A 20,936-nucleotide genomic window follows, 5' to 3' on the forward strand; every position below is an offset into this window, starting at 1 on the left:
AATTATATATAATTTGAAATTTTTCCTCTTCCCAGCATTGTCTTGTTTTTGTTTTTGTTTGTTTGTTTATTTATTCATTTATTCATTCATTCATTCATGATAGACATAGGGAGAAAGAGAGAGGCAGAGACACAGGCAGAGGGAGAAGCAGGCTCCATGCCGGGAGCCTGACGCGGGACTCGATCCCGGGACTCCAGGATCGCGCCCTGGTCCAAAGGCGGGCGCTAAACTGCTGAGCCACCCAGGGATCCCCTGTCTTGTTTTTGTTTTATAAAATTGTCTCCCTTCCTTGTTTTGTTTCTACCTTTCAAATTGGAGGATTTCTCAAATATTCGACAGTCCTTGGCCATCAGATTAAAGTGTGAGGATTTGTTTGGTTTTGCTCTGACAGTGAGTTGGGAGGTGCATTCCCGTGGACATAGCTTACAGAGAGGGACAGAGCTTACAGCAAAGTGTGGCTCTGTAGGCCAGACCAGTGGGTCTGACTTACTCAGGGGACCTTCAGCTGCTAATGTCTGTGGGTCTTTTTCTTGTAAGGAAAAGAGGGTCTTGCTGCCTGAGAGGTTGTACTGGATTGCAGAGACTCTGTGACTGAGCTGGGGGAAAAGAGCAGTGAGTGGTTGGTGGTGGCCATTCCGGATAGGCCTTCCTCAGAAATGCCTTTGTTTGCGTCCTCCTTGCGGTAAACTTGCTAGGGAGGAGGGCTCAGTGTCTGGCTGTTTGCTTGGGTTACAGGATCTGGGAGCTTGATGGAGAACTCCTTCTGAGGTGTTTTTGACCATTTTTTTTTTTAGCCTTTCCCATTCCTGGTTCCTGAACCTTTCTAGGCTTATGTATGTATGTATGTATGTATGTATGTATTTCCCACCTCAATGACTCATGAGACCATTTTCCTTTTCCTCAGCCTGCTAATAAGTCAGATTGATCACCTGCTGTCCTGCTCCCAAGTTGTGCTCATACCTGGAGTCTGCCCTAGTTCTCTGCTGCTGTTTGTTTGCTTGTTTGTGGTCTCTGCTTTTAAAAAAATTATTTTTTGTTGGACTTGTAAGACACGCCACTACCACCACTCTGCTCTGCCGAGGGAGAAGGAGCTGCAAGGCCTTCTCAGCTCTGCATTGGTATTGCCCGCTGCATCATTCAGGACCTTGTTAGGTGCTTAGTGATTTTATTGGGTATATGTAAGAATGAGTAGTTTTGGGGTTGTAAGGTTATTAATGTTTAATTTGAATGTGCTACCAGTGCTCTTTAACTAACATGGTAGTTTCCAGTAAGTTAAATTTAGGTATATTTTTTAAAAGATTTCATACTTCATTAAAAGTATTTGTAAAATATTTTCTTTTGGTGCTTTATGGGTAATCTATCTGAAGGCATATTTTCTTTAATACAAGGGGGTTGTCAGGTTTAAGATTTTACAGTATTTAGTACTTTCAGAGTAAGAGCACTGTGTTCATCAGCTAGGGCTGCCATAACAAAATACCACAGATTGGCGGCGTAAATACAGCAATGCATTATGTCTCCATTCTGGGGGCTCGAAGTTCAAGATGAAGATATTGGCAGGTCCAGTTTCTTCTGAGGTTTGTCTCCTTGCTTTGCAGATGGCCACCTTCTCGCTGTCCTCACATGCTCTTCCCTTTATCTGTGTCCTAATCTTTTCTTATAAGGGCAACAACCCTGTTGGATTGGGGCCAGCTGTATGATCTCTCCTTAATCACCTCCTAAAAGGTCTGATCTCCAAATACAGTCCCATTCTGAGATGCTGGGGGTGAGGACTACAGCATAGGAATTTGGGGGAGGTGGGGCATACAGCAAGTATTTTCATGATCTCTTATGCTTTGAAAGCAGTATTTCATTAAGATATTTTAAAAAATGGGATGCCTGGGTGGCTCAGCAGTTAGGCATTTGCCTTTGGCTCAGGGTATGATCCCAGGGTATGAGATGGAGTCCTGCATTGGGCTCCCTATGGGGGGCCTGCTTCTCCCTCTGCCTGTGTCTCTGCCTCTCTGTCTCTCATGCATAAATAAATCTTTAAAAAAAATTTAAAAAATATGTTCTGGAAGTCCTCCTGTTGTTATTATAATAACATTAGTTCTAATACACTTAAGGAAAGAATGTATTAGTGTGACCTCTTGGAGATGGTGTGGGCTTTGAGGTCAGACATACAAGGTCTACTGTGAATTCTAATCTTGTCTTCAAATAGTTCACTAAAGTATTCAAACTGTCTGAGATTTGCTCCCAAACCTGTGACCTGAGAGTAACAGTACATTATAGGGTGACTCTAGGAAATTAGAGACAGTGTGTAAAGGTACCAAGCATAGAATTGACTCTAAGGTATTTTCTTCCTGTTGGTCTTTCTTTCTTTCTTTTTTTAACCTAAAATAGTGTGTTTTGTATTGTTTTTCTTGTATTGTTTTTCCCTATTTAATATTTAAAAGTCAACTTTAAATATAGATACATATGGGATGCCTGAGTGGCCTTTGGCTCAGGGCATGATCCCAGAGGTTCAGGATTGAGTCCCACATTGGGCTTCCTGCATGGATCCTGCTTCTCCCTCTGCCTTTGTCTCTGCCGTTCTCTCTCTCACTCTCTCATTAATAAATAAATAAAATCTTAAAAAAATATACATATTATTTTAAAAATTACTGTGTGCATTTCTGTTCACAAGTGGCTGAATATTGGCAGTTTCATAAGGTTCAACCTGAAAAATGTATTTACCTAGTTGGTCCTGTATTGGAATTTCTCATCATCATCATGAGTGGTTGTTGGTTTAACATTCTTACACATACATTATACGTTTATATTACATAATACACTTATAAACAATGTATTCTGTGGAATCAGTGGATATCTACATTTCAAAGACTCTTGATGCATAAGGACAAACAGCTCTTCATAATGCTTATACCATTTCACTTTTGTCAACAGGGTAGGCCCTTTTTCCTCACACCGGAATTATCAGGGTTTGAAAGGATATCTTGTTTTAACTTGCATTTCTTTGCCATAGCTAACGAGTATTTTTCATCTCTGTCCATTTCCTCTAAACGCTTTGAGAATTGTCCATTTTTATATTGGGGCATTTGTTTTTCTTATTGATCTCTCTCTTCCACTGCTTCTAAGTTTGTCTTGTTTAATAGTTTAAAACTCTGTTTCTGTTTTTGCATTTTGTTAGAACCTTTGCATGGCTGAAGTTGAAACCAAGAAGACCAAACACATACACACTTGGTAGTTCAGGGAAGCATCCTTTGCCTCGGATGGCTCAGGTTTGAATCCTGGGATTATGACTGAGTGCCTGTATATAGCCTTAGGCAGGCCCTTTTAACACCTGAGCCTGTGTCCTCGTCTGCAGAATGGGGGTAGCAGCAGTGCCTATTTGCTATGATTATTGCAGGGATTGAGAAGGACTTGGTTGTGAAGCCCCTGTCCCAGGTAGTCAGTAAAGCTAACTATTGAAGGGGAGCTGTCCACGGTCAGGTTAGTTCATGCTGGGGGAGTACAATCTTTGTTTCAGCCCGTGCTCTTTGTTTTTGGCTTTCCTAGCCATTTCACTAGAAACTTCATCAGCATTTGGTAGAATCTAAAAATTTTAAATAGCATTTATCATTCTTCATTTCAAAACATTATGTGCAGGTAGGGTAACTGGGTGATGGGAATTAAGGAGGGCATACGATGAGATGAGCACTGGGTGTTATATACTATATGTTGTCAAATTGAATTTAAATAAAAAATTAAGACAGTATGTGTTTCCATCTAATTGTAGTGTTAAAGTCATTTTTTGAATACATCTATTTAGTTGCTTTTGCATTTCTAATCATGTGATGATGCTGGTTTAAAAACAGTATGAAATGGAGAACAGCACGTTTCAGAGAGACTCCTGTTGTAAGTCACCATTGGTTTTCAGTGCAGATCAGTAACCTGTGTTTGTGATGGTGCTTTTGAGTTTTGCTTTCTGCCTGGTTAGGTTACAACGCAAGGAAACACTTGCCCCCTCCCTGTATCTTGATTGTAGCTTGTGCATTACAAGGACCATTTGAACTGTTTGTTCAAAGGGCTAGTTTTTGGGCAGCCCCAGTGGCTTAGTGGTTTAGCCCTACCTTTGTCCCAGGGCGTGATCCTGGAGATGGGATGGAGTCCCATGTCGGGCTCCCTGCATGGAGCCTGCTTTTGCCTCTGCCTGTCTCTCTCTCTCTGTCTCTAATAAATAAATAAAATCTTAAAAAAAGGAGCGGGGGGCTAGTTTTAACTGTGGCATCTTGCTTAGCTAAATACTAAGGAAAAAATGACGGTTTCCTCCCTAATAAAACTGAAGAGCTAGATCTTTGTCTCCAGTGTTTTAAAATTGGATTATAACTCATGATTTGTTCAGCCATCATTAGTAGTACTTTTGTGATAGAGAGGACTATCCAAAGGGAAGATATAGCACTTTGTTTTACATGTTCTGAGCTTTATTATATGATGTTTTTGCTGTGCTTTTAAAGTAATATGCCTGTTTACAAGATGTTGGGTTTTTTTTAAGATTTTAATTCAGTATTTTCTATTTGCATTTCAAAGATCTAGGTTCATGTTTTTGGAGTTGTTTTTCTGTTGTGCAGATTTCCCTCATTTAACCCTGTGAGAAATCAACACTGTAAGCTGACGTCATTCCCTTTGTGTATTGTTTAACCCTTGACAACTCGTACTGGAATGTCTAATTAATGGTAACTAAAGTCAGCTTGCAGCCATTTTGTAGTCTTTTCTCTTAGGGCTTACTTAAACCATTTATTTTCAAATCTTATTTTTTTCCCCATTTACAAATATATATGCTTTTTTGTGATACTCAGCTGGATAAAAAAGGATTTCTACTGTTGGGTCATATACATACTGCTATTAATGTAGCCCAGTGTTTTAACACATAGGATTTTTATACATTGGTGTTCACTTGGAGTGGGTAAATCACTCAGTGTGTAATCCTCCCCTGTTCAGTAGCCCTTGGTGCCTCTTTCCCACCCACTTCTTCCCCCTTTCTAGGAAGAAGCCCTATTTCCCCTTTGGCCCTTTGTCCCTTCTCTCTCAAGGCAAGGCACTGCCATTGTCCAAAGGAAAAAGGAATGGTAGTAACTTCACTGGCTGAGAATGGTAAAAGAGTCTGGACTTTAATTTGCCTGGAATACCCGCTAAGAGTTTGAATTTTTTCAAAATGAAGAGAAAGGAATTTGTTTTTATTGTCTACCACCAAAAATAGCTTGTTTAAGATTCTGAGTTTATTTAGTGGAATAACTTATTTTACTCATAATGTGTACTATTACTAAAAATTTTTTGACCTACACACAAGTTTTTTGCTTATTAGAAGTTTCTAGCGGCAATTTATAGTGCTCACAAAAAGTTTTCCCTTATATATTTTAGTTGGATAAATAAGATTGGCCCCTTAAAACCAGGTATGTGAAAAGTTTTGGGTGGTATTTTCATTTGTTCTATGAAGCATGTTTCTGATTTTGCCATGGTCTTTTTTTCTTTACAGTTCTGAGTGACTAACAATTTTTATTTTGACCATTTGGTCCCATAGCTATATGCTACTTAAATTTGTGAAATTTCATATAAAGTGAGTTCATTTTTATGATTTTGTATATTGGCTGATGCTCTGATTTTTAAAACTACATTTGGTAAATACAGATGTTTTCCTTAATGTATTTTTCACAGTCCTTTTGATTGATACCCCCTAAGTGTTGTCTTTGAAAATAATCGTGATTCACAGCCCTTCTCAGCCTAGCCTGCCTGCCCTGAGCCTCTCATACATTCTGAGGCTGCGGTAGGATAAACAGCAGTTCCTTGCCCTTGTGAAACTGAAGCTTGATACTAGTGTTAAACTTGGATTTACAGAACTGCGTTGTGGAGAAAGGGAAAAGCAAAGTTCTGTTTGAAAGTGTACTTTGTCTAGTTTCCTTTAGAGTATTAATGTATAATTAAAAATTTTATGGGAGCTGCAATTATCAAATCTTAAATAATTTCAGAGGTTATTCTTTTAATAGCATCCTAGGTTTTATTATTTTTTTAAAATTTTTAAAAAGATTTTATTTATTCATAGAGACAGAGAGAGGCAGAGACACAGGCAGAGGGAGAAGCAGGCCCCATACAGGACGCCCCACCTGGGACTTGATCCCAGGTCTCCAGGATCACACCCCAGGCTGCAGGAGGCGCTAAACCGCTGTGCCACTGGGGCTGCCCCTCATCCTAGGTTTTAAACATGTACTTTGAACTCTAATAAAGAACTGTATGTGTGGTTAAAAAAATACTTAAAAAAAATTTATTCATGAGAGACACAGAGAGGCAGAGACATAGGCAGAGGGAGAAGCAGGCTCCTCACAGGGAGCCCAATATGGGACTTGATCCCCAGACCGGGATCATGCCCTGAGCCAAATGTAGGTGCTCAACTGCTGAGCCACCCAGGCATCCCCTTTGTCTAGATTTTCACTGATTCCTGCCTGCCTCGTTTTTCCCTTCCTTTTTATTTCTTTGGCTTTTTTCTTTTGGTTTAAATATTTTCAACCTTTTCTATTTTTTGATACATGTGCTTAAGTTCTGCCTTTGGTCTAATAGGTTTTCTAAATGTTTCTTAATTTTTATTGGTTTCTTTTTCAACCTCAGGGTTATGTAATTATACTTTCTGGTTTTGAAATTAGGGAATTTTTAAATAGTTATTATGTTATTTATTTCTAATTTTATTGCATTGTATCAAACATAATCTATAAGATAAACTCGGGAATTTAATGAGACTTCCTTTTGCCCAGTACATGGCTTATTTATATAATTTCAGGTATGCTAGAAAACCTGCATATTTTCTCTTTTATTGGGGTGGTATTCTGTGTATTTCTAATTTGAGCCTTCTAATTGTGTTGTTAAGGACTTTGATGTTTTTGCTTATATTTTGTCTGCTTGATCTGTCAGTTCTGAACAGTAGATTCAATTAAGAATAATTGTCAGTATTTCCCTACAGTCCTGTTAGTTAGATATTTTTTGAAGTATATTGTGTAGAGTGAATGTGTTCATGGTGGATAGATCTTTTTCTCCTCTTTTCATTAGTATGTAACTGCTTTATATATCTTATATTCCTTTAAATTTACTTTTTTGGGAAAAATTCCCAAGTTACAAGAATGTTACAAAGAAAATTAATGTACTCTATGTAGATTCACCAGTAGTTAATATTTTTTCATATTTGCTTTCTAATTTTTTTTTTTGTATGTTTGGTGCACCTTTTGAGAGCTGCACATACTTCTCCCAAATGTGAATATGAGCATCTTGCTTTATCGCCACAATGTAGTTATCAGACTGTAGGTGTTTAACATTGATACCATGTTGCCCAGTATGCTGTCTTCACCTAGGATTTCTCAGATTTACCAAAAGTGTGATCTTTATTGCTCTTGCCCTCTCTCCATTCATCAGTTCCATCTGTCCATCCTGTCTCTTTGGTTTCTCGTAATCTAGATTCTGAAAACAGTTCCTCAGCCTTTTTTTCCCTCTTCTTGCCGTGGCCATTTGGAGGAGTCCTATCCAGTTGCAGGTTGTTTCTGCTTGCTTGTCTGCTTGCTTGTTTCTGCTTGAGTATGTGTAGGCTAAACATTGAGGCAAGAATATTCTATTATATTACGTAGTGATGTTGTATTCTTGCCAGCCCATCGTGTGGGGGCACATGATGACCATCTTCTCCAGTTCTTGGATGTTAGGTTTGATCATTGGGTTAAGGTGATGTGGAATCATGTCTCTTCATTATGCATAAGTGCTCTGTGGAGTGATGCTTTGAGACTGAATGCATATCCAGCAACTGCAACCCAGTGTTTAGCATCCATTGATTTTGTATGAATCAAATATTATTATAGTAGTTTTATTCTGTTAACTGCCATGCTTCTGTAATTTTGCTTTTATCTTTAATTGGGCATTATGGCTGCATTTTCCAGCTTTGGTCTTATATATTGTTTATTTTCCTTTTATTATTTTTTACCCCTCTTGCCTTCCCCTGGGTAGATGGACTCTTTCTCCTTTGGTTTCAGAGTTGTAGTTTGTGTCCATGCATGCAAGCTGGAGTGTCATTTGCTCTTAACTTAAAACATGTATGTTTATTTCTTTTGTTGGTTTTAAAAGTTTACCAAAGACAGGACCTTCTCTAACGAGACAGGTGCCTTATTACATGTCATGTTCTTGGTGAGGCCTCCCCTTGCCCACTGAAGTTGATGTTATGTAGGATTTTTAGTTCCTTTTATTGTGGATATACTTTGTTTTTCCTTTTTTTTGGTCTTCTTTTTCCTTTTTCTTTCTCCCTCTCTTCCTTCTTTCCTCACTTTCTTCCCATGTACTCTTGCATCGCATTAGCTTAGAAGACAGCAAGGGATTGTGTAATTTATATTTTCTTTTTAAATGATTAAAGTAGGGACACCTGGGTGGCTCAGCGAGCATCCGCATTTGGCTTTGGGCATGATCCCAGGGTCCTGGAATCGAGTCCTACATTGGGCTTCCCACAGGGAGCCTGCTTCTCCCTCTGCCTCTGTCTCTCTCTCTCTCTCTCTCTGTGTCTCATGAATAGATAAACAAAATCTTTAAAAAAATAAAATGACTGAAGTAATTAAAAGTAAAGTTTTGACAGTATGAAAGTGTAGGAATACTCTTGTAAGGGAAGCACCTTCTTTTTTAACTTTTTTGCACGGGACATGAGTGTCTGAAACCCTGTGTGGAGGGGCGTTGGGTCCCACTGGGCACTCTTCTCTGGTTCCTTCAGGCTTTTGCAGCTACCATATCTTTAAAAAGGAATTAAGAATACTAACCTTGGGATCCCTGGGTGGCGCAGCGGTTTGGCGCCTGCCTTTGGCCCAGGGCGCGATCCTGGAGACCCGGGATCGAATCCCACGTCGGGCTCCCGGTGCATGGAGCCTGCTTCTCCCTCTGCCTATGTCTCTGCCTCTCTCTCTTTCTCTCTCTGTGACTATCATAAATAAATAAAAATGAAAAAAAAAAAAAAAAGAATACTGACCTTGCAGAGGTTTGCAAAGACTGAGGTCATTTGGAAGCATGTAACTAGATGATAATAGTTGTCAAAATTAAATAGAGGAAAACTCTTAATGCCACTGGTTAAAAAGTAAAGATTTAAATGAAAAGTTCAACAGGTTGACTTCAGATCTGGGTCGCCATAGAATATGATCTCAGAATATATCTTGTAGGCCTAATGCATTGTCTATGAAAGTTTGTTCTGATTTAGTGTAGCAAAAGAAAGCAATGTATTTTCTGGTCCAGGAGTTGATTCAGATGGCGTGTGGGGTTTCATGGTCATGTGTCTTTTAATATGGAGCAGGTCCAGTCTTTCTTAACCTTGACCTTTTTGATGAAGAAAGATGATTTTGTATAGTGTCCTCTAGTTTGGGTAACAAGTTGGGTTTCAGTGTTAACCTTGTTTTGAGGCACTACTGTTAGAGAACACTCTCTGGGTAAAGATTTAAATTGTCTTATGTGACCACTGGCAGAATAGTTGTTTCTTTCTAGAACAGAAACACGTGGTTACTTTGGGTAGGAGTGCTGTCCAGGGCATGCATGATTGGAGAACTTCTCTTGTCTCTTCCAAGAGTGTGGGAGAAAGGAGGAGAGAGATGTGGGGTGGGGAGGGGGGTCCCCTAAGTCTGCTCCAGGCGGTCACTGGAATGACAGAAACAATGCCACCAACAGCTGTGGCCACTTGTTCAACTTACTTACCATTTTTATCTCACTGATCAGATGTTTCATTTTCATTTTCATTTGAACATTGTAGAGAGAGATGGAAGTCTTAAGGTGGCAGCTGTGAACAGCCAGTCCAACAGCAAGATAAGCTGTGATCTTTAACCCTTTGCTACCCAGCTGTGTGTGTATCACCTGATTGTTTTTAAGATTGATTGATTGATTGATTTTTAGAGAGAAAGGGAAAGAGCAGGTGTGGAGAGGGAGAGAGAATCTCAGGCAGACTCCCCACCAAGCATGGAGGCCAGTTGGGGGCGGGGGGGGGGGGACTCAATCTCTCAACCCTGAGATCATGATTTGAGCCGAAACAAGAGTCAGGTGCGCCCAACTGACTGAGCCACTGATGCGCCCCTCACCTGATTATGTTCTTATTTAGTGGCTTTTGAAAAGAAATAGCCATCTAGAAGTTTTGAACTATAATCCTACACTAAGTAAAAGTTCCTAGAAACTGTTATAACATAATGGGCTAAATCACTCATTTCAGGCTTAACAATTGGAGAAGAATATTTGTAGTCATTGTTGCTCCTGTAGCATAATTTAACTGCTATTTGATAAATTTAAATAGTGAAACTTTTTGAAAAAGCCTTATTTGAAGTCAGGGTTCTTCCCCTCCCCCTTCTCAGACTGAAGTTGTACATCATCACTGGGGCTGTATGTGGTCCTCTTATTTTGTGATATGACTTGTGTAATCTCAGGAACTTTTCTTTTTTAAGTGTGAGGACACTGAAGACCCAGGAGGGTTGAGCTCAATGCAAGCCCTCAGGATTCTCTGCTGATCAAGTAGCACGTCTGACTGTTAGATGGACTGGTCAGATGGTATAAGTCTTTGTTATGATTGTCACCAAGGGCAAAAAGTATCTTAAAATTGGGTTTTTCAATGAGGAGTACTTCCTGTGAGATGTAGCTATCTGTCTCACTAGCAACAGGACTTGCAGAGTAACAGTATGAAAAGGGGGGATGGCAATGTGAGGCCACTTCAGAAAAGTCTTTCTTGGTTACAGTTGGGTAGGACTGAGAATTAATGTCAGGAACCTGAGAAAACTATGGTTTCTAAATTTTTAGCCAAAAGAATATCCTTTTTAGTGGTAGGGAAATAATAATAAAAAGAATACTATAAGTGTGGTTAGTTGCAGGTATTATATCTTGAGGAAAAAAGAGGGAACTTCTAGAATTAAAATGCAGCCCCAAAACGTTTTTATTTTTTATGAATTGGATTACTCATTTTGAATGTTGCCTTCTGCTGAATTACTACTTTAACATGAATTGAGTTGACTATATTTTGTTCAGTCAAATTCCTAAATGTTAGATGAAATTCATTTAATGTTTGAACTCTATATTTTTAGAGATACTATAAAAATTACACAGCTGTTGCTTGGAGATGTTGTGTGAATTACTTTGAGAAATAGGATCAGGATTTAGGTCCCATGCCAGCTGATAGTCAGCTGTTACACATTTAAAAGATTAAGCTAACACATGAGACTATGGATGGGAGAATCATAGTTAGAATGGTCTGCGTGGCACGTGTGGTATTTTAGGTATCCAGTGGTCATGATAAGGTACATTTCATGATGCGGAGACTGTTGGGAAGCCGGGAGTACTTGCCCCCGATTTTGCTGGGTGCTAGAGTAAGAGTGACCACCTACTCATGTCAAGATGGATTTCATTAAATCTGTTTCAGTTTCACACTTCCATCTGGTTAAAATTAATAAGTAGAAATACTTAGTTTGAACCTTTTTTTAAAAGAAGATTTTATTTATTCCTTTGGCAGAGAGAGAGGAGAGAGAGAGAGAGAGAGCGCGAGCATAAGCAGGGGGAAAAGTAGACTCCCTCCTGAGCAGGGAGCCTGATGCAGGGCTCCATCCCAGGACCTTGGGATCATGACCTGAGCCAAAGGCAGGTGTTTCACTGACTGAGGCACCCAGGTGCCCCTTGTTTGGATCTTTGTGCTGTGATTAACCTAGTTTTAAGAGTGAGTTGCTCCCAAGCTTCAGTGAAATCTGACATTTTATGTGAGTTTTTTATATGCCTGTTTTTCCTAAATTGTATCAGTTCTGTATGCTTATTCAGTGTGTAGTGCCTAATCTGGTAATTAATTGTACTTTAGGAAAGGTGTAAAGTAAGACATTTTATTTTCCCCATTGACTCCAAATACAAAGTTGCACATCATTTCTGTGGAAGGTGATCTCTAATTTTAATAAGTTTGCAAAGATTTAAAATAGTGATCTGTGTTTCATGTGGATGTTGTACATTCATTTGCTCATTTGGCGTTCAGCAAATACTTGAATATGCTTCAAGTACTAACACTGGATAGAGGTGATGCAGTTTTCTATGCTAGGATGCCGGATCTAGTTAACAGATTGCAGCAATAAGGAGTCACCTGGGGTAGGATGATACCTCAGTTGGGTGGTTCTTGCAGACCTATGTGAGCACTGGTATGGGAAGAGGCCAGTCTGAGAAGACCACTTGGGTGTGAACAGGAGGTGGTAGTATGGGGCAGCGGTGCTTAACAAGGTAGTGAGACAAAGAAGGCTTTCAGGCCTGTAGGCAGTAAATAGCACGATTAATGGAATGGAGAGGAGACCATTGCCTCAGTAGGAATGATATGAGTTAGTAGTTTCTAATGATATAATTTCACTGAAGAAATTTGAGAAATAGATGTGCTCTGCTTGAAAAAATGTCATCAATGAAATTGAAAACATAAAAATTGTGTGGCTTGTCACTTCACAGCCATTTAAGAACAAATTGCCGTTAAACATTGAATCTTGCAGTATGTCAGAGCAGCAATGTGTTTGGTTCTCAAGATAACAAACAAATGCCTTTGCATTAGTCGCCTCACCTAAACTTGTATTGCATGTATGTTCATTTCAGCTTAAGGTAGATTGAAGAGAATAGTTACAGCTGGTCCCACTTGAAGATCATAGGTACATTTCTAGGAGCATAGTTAGGTCACCCCTTCAGCAGATTCCAGCCTTTAAAGCAACCGTGATTGTTGATAACGCTTTACCCAAAGTTATCAGAAAAGCACAGCACTGAAGCCTTCTTGTCAAGCACCTTTTTTCCTTAAACATGTAATAATTACCATTCTACCTTGTTTGAATGTTTTGTAAATAGAGCATAGGACATAATATTCCAAAATCTCTTGAATGTCATGCAGTTTGTATGTGGCTGAAGGTGCATGATAAAAGCGGGCCGCTGTCTTTCAGATTACGGCCAGTAATTCTCTTCGATCATGCTGTGTTATAATTACTTTCTGAACACACTGCCAAAGTGTGTGAACAAAACATCATATGCTGGTGACTCCTAAATCACTCTTTGCTTTTATCCTGTTTATTCTGTTGTCAGTGACAGTCATATGACCGTTGACTTTTCATCTATATGTTTTATTCCCCCTCTCCCTCCCTGTGTGAGGCTTTGGTGTTGTGGCCTTGAAATTCAGGCTTCCTCCTGTGGCACTACAGCACTCTCTAGTACTCCTGCCTTCTCGTACTGGGGTACTTGTTCCCCTTCAGAGACAGGCTGCAGTGTGCTAGTGCACAGAGCAGACCACAAGGTGAATGTGGCATACCTACCTGAACGTCAGTTTTACTAGAAGATCTGTGGGGAGAACATCGTATTAAAACTGGCTGTATGTTGTAGTGAATTGCAAGATACTAATTAAATTTTAATAGAAAACATGAAACTTGCAAGATCTGTGTTTGCTGTAGGCTTTTTGGGGCTCCCTGACTCATTCACAGTATGTGTGTTGGGAGTCCATTGTGTGCCATCCCAGACAGTCCAGTAATCTCTTCTGGTATTTCTCTTGTGTGGCAGTCATATAGTTTAGTTCCCAGAACTGAAGCATGCTGACCTTTTTTGATTTAGCTAATCATGCACAGTGATCTGGCCTGTCGTGTTTAGGGGCTGGATTCCTGGTATGTGTGGAGGAGCCTTCTTATGGAAAAGAAGTGAGAATGTGCTTTCCCAGCTGTAGTGGACAAGGCCAGAATTCAGGATAGGATTTCACAATGTAGGAAGTAGTGTTTTTTTTTTTATATCTTCTTTTAAGTTGCCTTTTAATTCAAATACTGAAAAACTAACAAAAACCAACTTCATAGAGTGCATAATCCTTGTTAAGTCACAAGCAGTAGCAGTTAATTTAAATTGAAACAGGAAGTGAGGATTGTATTCCAGCCCCATAGAGATGCACTAAGTGGCAGCCAGTTGTCACACTGGTGACATTTCAAGACTATTGTGGTTTCCCAGATTCATAAATATCCACTGTAGCCTTAGTAGCCACACATGAAGTGGGAGCCCCACTGAATGCAAATGATAGGAAGGCACTCAAGCTCACTCCACGCACATTCTGGACTAGCAGAGTAGGGAGCCCCAATTTTGGATCTGTCAGAGGATGACTCCTCCATGGAAGGGGTCTTCAGATGGTCCCACAGGTCTTCAGATGGTTTGTCCACAGATGACAAGTTATAGGTACCCTATAGTTGTTCAGCAGTGTGCTCCGCAGGGATTCTGGGACTGCATTTACTTGCGATCCTCATTTACCACCATGCTGTTGCTGCTCTGCTAGGAGCAGTGAACATTGTGGGGTGCTCCCTGTGTGCGACCCTTGGGAGTGCTTGACAGATGTGGTTGTGCTCTCAGGACACTTCTCTGACACAGGTACTGCCTTTCCTTCACTTTAGAAGCAAGGGAACTAAGGCTGGGGGAGGCTAAGTAACTTGTGTGAAGTGCTCTGTCCTGCAGAACTGGGAGGGAGGTCCTCTCCCATGCTCTGGTGGTGCATCTAAAGACATCTGCTCTGCAGACTCAGGTACTGCTGTGAGGATTTCAGAATGAAAGTGGAAGCTTTGCTGCAATATGAGCTCTGTGAGGGAAGGTGGCCAACTTTATATATCGATGATTTTGTGACATATGTAGACCTAGTGGTAGTTCCAGAAGAAAATCAAGGATCTCAGGGTTATCTGGCTTTAACTATGAAAGAGATAAGGCAATGTGAATAAATCGTCTTCAGAAGTTTGCCTGAAATGAGTTAAGCCAGCAGAAAAGTAAATCTGTTTTGTAAAAGTACTAATTAAAATATTCTTAACTAGAGTCTCCTCTGCAGAAATAGTGGGATATTACATTTTCTGGGTAATATTTGGATGTTTATCCTGGTTCAGGAAGTGCTGATGCTGGAGCTCCTAGCAGATGACTGGAGAGATGCGAGTAATATAGGACAGAAAGAACACTCTAATGAGGAACTGTGGGATGGGAGGAAGAGGGGCTGGTGGAGACCTTTGGGTGCTGGAGTCTCTGGCTGGGGCCAGACAGCAGGATCTTTAGTACCTTTCACTTGGGATGGGAAATAGAGGGAGGGGCACACAGGGTGAGGGAAGAAAAGAGTGGGTATTTGTGACATTTAGGTCGAAATACATACTAGGTGGTTGTCCCTGTGGGTTTGGAGCTGAAGAGGGAAGTATGGGCTGTAAATACCTTTATGGCGCTTGGAGCTGTTGTTAGAACTGTGCTGTGGGACTCCTTAAGCCTTGGTGTATGTGTGTATATGTATGTGTTAATAGAGGGAGACTGCTGCCAGACTTTGATTTTTTTGTCTACACATTGTTCCTAACGGATCCAATTTAAAACTTTTGGAATTCTTATTTGAATGGATATGGAGAAATAAAACATGCCAGTCTTTTGTCTTTCCTTTTTATTAACAAAGATTTAAAAATGTACTGTATCACATGATTTCCATTACAGAGGTGAAGTGTGTGCAGAGTTAGCTCCTTTACAGAGAACGCTGCACAGGCATGAGCACTTGGTAAATCCCCCTTCCCCGTTTATTATGAGCAGTTTTAAATATACACAACAGTTGAAACATACACAAGCATTATTCAGTGAAAATAATGTGTATCCACAATCTGGATTTTTACCATTAACATTTTTTTGATATTCTTCAGGATTTTGATTTCCAGCAGTGTGAAATTTATACATTTATTGGATTTTGGCACAAATATGAAGAAAAATTATGTGTGTTGGATATATGTATTTTAATTGAGATATAATTGACATTGGTTTCATGTGTATAGCATATAGTGATTTGATGTTTATATTGTGAAATGATCACTGATAAGTCTAGTTAACATTAGACTTACATACATACAATATCTGTAAATACAGAGTTACAGATATCTTTTTTCTTGTGATCTTACCAACTTTCAGATGTATAATTCATTATTACTAACTAGATTTGCCATGCTGTACATTCTACCCCACAGGACTGATTTTATAACTGGAAGTTTGCACCTTTGACCCCCTATCCCCCACTCCTCCCGACCCCACACCCCTGGCAACCACCTGTCTGATCATTAAATATTTTTCTCTACTTGCTTTATCATGTATCTGTCCATTTATCCATTTACATATGTGTGTATAAATTATTTGTTTAGATGTATGTCCAAGAAGTAAGGTACAGTCATTAGCACACAGTTTTTAAAGTACTCAGTATGTATATCATTAACCAGGGCCCAGTAATAGTTTTTATTCCTCTTGTGGCAGAGTACATACAGTGGAATACACAAACCATTGAGTGGGTTTTGACAGATGCACATACCCATGTAACCCAAATAAGGCAACCTTTCCAAGACATGGAACGTTGTGAGGGTGAGGGCAGAGTTCCCTGAAGCCCCTTCCCATGCCATCCTGGCTTTCATCCCTCTCCCCCATGGATAACTGCTGTTCTGATTTCTTTCTGTTAATTGATTAGTGTTTCTGGTTCTGGAACTTCCATTTGTTGGGAATCACAAAATGCACATGCGCATGTAAGTCTTCCTTCATGGTTATGGCATGGTGTGTATGCTGTGTTCTGTTGATGGCTGTCTGGGCAGTTGCCAGTTCTTGGCTTTACCAAGCACTGGGATTGAAGGGTCAGAGGGTAGACATGTATTTAGTTCTGTGAAGAAGTGTCAGCTGGTCTTTCACAGCTTCTGAAGCATTCTTGCTGCTGCCAACTGTGTGCATGAGGGCCATGGCTGCACCCTATCTTCGCTGTCTGGGCGGGTGGGTGGTGGCATCTCGTGATTCTCGTTTGTATTTCCCTGAAGATTAATGATATTTCACACTCTTCTGAGGATTTACTGATCATTTATGCATCATGTCTTGTGATGTCTTTTCAGATCATTTGCCCAGGATTTTATTGGTTGCCTTTTAATTGCAATGGTTCGTTCAACTTAGGAGTTTTTGGCTTTACAGTGCTGTGAAAGTGATCCTTATCCAGTAGAAACCATACTTGGAGTTTTGAATTTTGATCTTTCCCCAAGCTAGCCGTATGTAGTACAGCACTCTGTGGTGATGTGGGACAGTGATACTCAGTGCCTGCAGCTCCTGTCAGCCACTCCGTCACAGGGACAGCAGCTGACACAACCTTGCTGTATCCACACAACCATCCTACGTCTGACTTCCAGTACAGTGTTGAGTTAGTTACCTGAGATATTCAACACTTTACTGGAAAACAGACTGTGTTAGAGGATTTAGCCCAACTCTAGGCCGATGGAAGTGTTCTGAGCATGTTTAAGGTAGCTGAGGCTAAGCTAGGGACATTCAGTAGGTTAAGTGTATTTAAATGCATTTCGACTTAGGATGTTTTTCAACTTAAAATAGGTTTCTCAGGACGTAACACCATTCACTCATAAGTTGAGGAAATTCTGTATTTAGTTGTAGTTTTAAAAACATCCTGGATACGTGCCAGATTTCTGTTTTGTATTTTTTCCTCTCCTCTGCCCCTTGCCTATATATTCCCTCTCCCCTCCCTTCTTTCTTCCTTTCTGTAGCAGCTTAATTGAGATGTAATTAATATTCTTACATTTGCATTTTCTTAAAGGGTTCTTTGATGAGAGTAAATTTTAATTCGCTGACTTTTTTCTTCTATGATTTTTGCTGAAATTTTGCCTGTCCCCAGTACATGGGGACACTCTCCTATTTCCTTCTAAAACCTTTCTGAGTTTAACTTGAATGTTTAAGTCGATGATATGTCTTGAACTAATTTTTTTGCATGGTGTGAGGTATGGATTGACATTTGTGTTTTTCTGTCCTCTGGTTGCGATTATTTCTGAAGAGAAGTCCATGGTCATCTGAATTGTTCTCCTGTATGTGATGTGTCGTTTTTTTCTGTCCCAAGCATTTCTCTTTATCTTGGATTACAGTATGTCTGTAGGTGATTACTTCTATGTTTTTTGTGCTTTACTTTTTTTTTTTTTAAAGAATTTTATTCATTTATTCACGAGAGATGCAGAGAGAGAAAGAGGCAAAGACACAGGCAGAGGCAGAAGCAGGCTCCACTTAGGGAGCCTGACATGGGACTCAATCCCGGGTCTCCAGGATCACACCCTGGGCTGAAGGCGGTGCGGTTAAACCACTGAGCCACCCGGGCTGCCCATGCTTTACCTTTTTTTTTTTTTTTTTGGTCCTGGACTCTTGCACGTATGTTAGACCTGCTCATAATCCGCACAGGTCCCTGAACCACTGCTTGTTCTCCCCGCCACCCCCCCCCCCCCAGTCTTTTTTCCTCTTATCTTTATATTGGGTAATCTCTACTGATACATTGTAAAGTTTACCAGTTCTTTCCCTTGCTATGTCCATTCTGTTAAGTCCATCCAGAGAATTTTAATATTAACAATAAAGAAAAAATATTTTTCAGTAGTAGAAATTTCACTTGACATTTAAAACATTTGTCTGTTAATCCCTGTCTTTCCATTATCAGCACCTTTTACTCGATGCCATTGAGCACAGTGATAGTAGCAGCTGCTTTCACTCCAGTACTTCTCACCTTCATCATGTGCTTGGACTCTCATACCTGTCCCTTCTGAGGCAGACTGCAGGTCTTTATGGACTAATGGGCCTAGTCTGTGACACGTTGTGGAGCCTCTGCCCTCTGTTGTGGTGCTCTGGAGAGTGCTGGTAGTGGTGTTCCAGCAGGACATTAGTCTAGTTGAACTTCAGCTGCATGCTGAATCTCTCAGGCAGCAGGTGGAATCCAGTTCCATTCCATCAATCTTAGCTGGGCTGCTCAGAAAGTGCCTGCACATGTGTCTTTTTAGGGCTCAGCAGGAGATGTAGGCAGAGTGTATACACCGAATGTCTCCTGTGACCCTCCACCTGCTTTGTTCCCCTACAGTTACCCTCCAGTTTTCCAGTCCCTTGGATTGACCTCAACTCTGTCTTTTGCTTCTTTAAGCTACAAAGACTGGGGTTTTCTTTTGGGGCAGATCTGCCATGTAGCACAGATTCTTGGACCTGTCCTCAGGTTGAAAGCTGTAAAAAATCAGGGCTCTCTTCCCATTTTGTTCCTTTTCTTACCAGAGCTTACTCCTTTCCTATCAGTCATTCTTCACTTTCAGATCGTTGTTCTGTACATCTTACCCGGAGTTTGTAGTTTTATCTATGGGAGGGTCCTCTGGGAAGGAGCTCCTGTGGCCATTACTTGGCCAGAAGCAGAGCCCTCCTGGCAGGGAATTTTTTTTTGGGGGGGGGGGCGGGGGGAGTTGAGATCCTACTGTATTCTGCCTCAGTTCTCTTGATCTCATATGGCACTTGTCTTTTGCCTTATTGTTCACACATGTTCATGGAATTATGACCTCAGGAAATTAATAACCTTCCAAAGTGAGAATATAAATAAGTGAAACCCCATCTACTCCTGTTCCATACCTGTTTTTACTTCCAAGTCTGGCCTAGCCTGACCTTGTCTGGTATCTTTATAGCTAAAATCAGCCATAATTTGGTATTTAAAAAAAATTTTTTTTAAAGATTTTGTTTTTAAATTATTTCTATGCACAACGTGGGGCTTGAACTCACACCCCTGAGAACAAGAAACATGTTCCTCTGACTGAGCCAGCCAGGCATCCCTTTAGTATTTTTAACTCAAGCAGTGCTTAGAAGTACTTTGGATGCTTTGCCGTATAACCTGATGAAAATAATTTTAGGCAAAAAAGCCTCAGGAAACAGGTGAAATAATCTTGAATCAGTTCTGAGAAAAAATTTTTTTTAAGATTTTGTTTGTTTATTTGACAGAGCGTAAGAAGGGGGAACTGCAGACATAGGGACAGGGAGAGGTAGACTTGCTGCTGAGCAAGGAGACCCATGTGGGGCTTGATCTAGGATCCTGGGATCATGACCTGAACTGAAGTAGACGCTTTATCGACTCTACTGAGCCACCCAGCACCCCACCCCCCATCTGAGAAGAATTACTTGTTAATGGAAGGATTTGCTAGGATAGTGAAGGTATATGTTGCCAAGTGAAGTGTGTCTGTATTATTTTTCCCTTCTGTGACTGTTTCTAAATGTCTGTATTTTGTGTGAGCTGTCATGATATTAATGAGGTTTTAGGTTCACTGGTACATTGGGAATTGGTCTTTGGCACTGCAAATTCAATTTAAGAAGATGAGTGGCTAGATAAAGAACATACACCCTGCATGTCTGTCATGTGCTAGGTTCCTTCGGGGCAATATAAGTCTGACATTATCTTGGTTTTTAAGAAATTTACTTAAAGTACTGTATTGTGGGCAACCCCGGTGGCTCAGCGGTTTAGCACCGCCTTCAGCCTAGGGCGTGATCCTGGAGACCTGGGGTCGAGTCCCATGTCGGTGTAGTAGTTATTAATGGCTATATAGTAAAAATTATAGCAAAACATTCATGCCTTAAAACAGTACACATTTTACTGCCACACAGTTTCTGTGGATCAGGAATCTGAGTACAAGTTGCTCAACAAAGTGCTAACAAAATGCTGGCCAGAGTTATGGTCCTGACCACAGTTACCCCTGGGAAGACCTCCTTATAGGTTCATATACAGAGTTATGGGTTGGATTCAGTTGCTTGTGAGCTGTTGGGACTGAGGGTGGCTGTCCTTTCCTGGCGGGTGGCCATGTCACGTGGGCTGGGCCTTCTCCATAAACGGAGGCCACTGTTTCTGTAAATTAACCTTGGAAGAGAGATTTCGTTACTTTTGCTGGAGAAGCAGGTTGCCGGGTCCTGCCCACAGACAATGAGAGAAGATCACACGAGGGCATGAATACCAGGAGGTAGGGGGCACTGGGAGGCACCTGTCTGGTTGTTGCTGGAAGGAGGGAAGGAGATGGGGATTGTTTTTCACAGTGTATACTTCCAGCAGGGGCTGGAAATGTATATGAGTGAGAGATTTTAAAGCCGGAGTTTATGACAAGGAAGTAGTGGGTTGTCAGTAACAACCC

The 20,936-nt window shown here is 40.6% G+C and overlaps 1 protein-coding gene across 21 annotated transcripts in view; it reads left to right on the forward strand.

The window, feature by feature from the left end:
* ENAH (ENAH actin regulator) overlaps nucleotides 1–20,936 on the forward strand; it is a 145,325-nt gene that overhangs the window by 43,731 nt on the left and 80,658 nt on the right. Inside the window, exon 1 of one of the 21 annotated variants that reach the window (XM_038542838.1) lies at nucleotides 20,740–20,768. The exons of the other annotated variants lie outside the window; for them this stretch is intronic. Within the exon in view, the coding sequence (XP_038398766.1) occupies nucleotides 20,755–20,768 (14 nt within the window). The 5' untranslated portion in view covers nucleotides 20,740–20,754. Of the gene's footprint in view, nucleotides 1–20,739; nucleotides 20,769–20,936 lie in introns of those variants that run through there. 21 annotated transcript variants of the gene reach the window in all.

This window comes from Canis lupus, chromosome 7, assembly GCF_011100685.1.
Source record: "Canis lupus familiaris isolate Mischka breed German Shepherd chromosome 7, alternate assembly UU_Cfam_GSD_1.0, whole genome shotgun sequence".
Taxonomy (NCBI): Eukaryota; Metazoa; Chordata; class Mammalia; order Carnivora; family Canidae; genus Canis; species Canis lupus.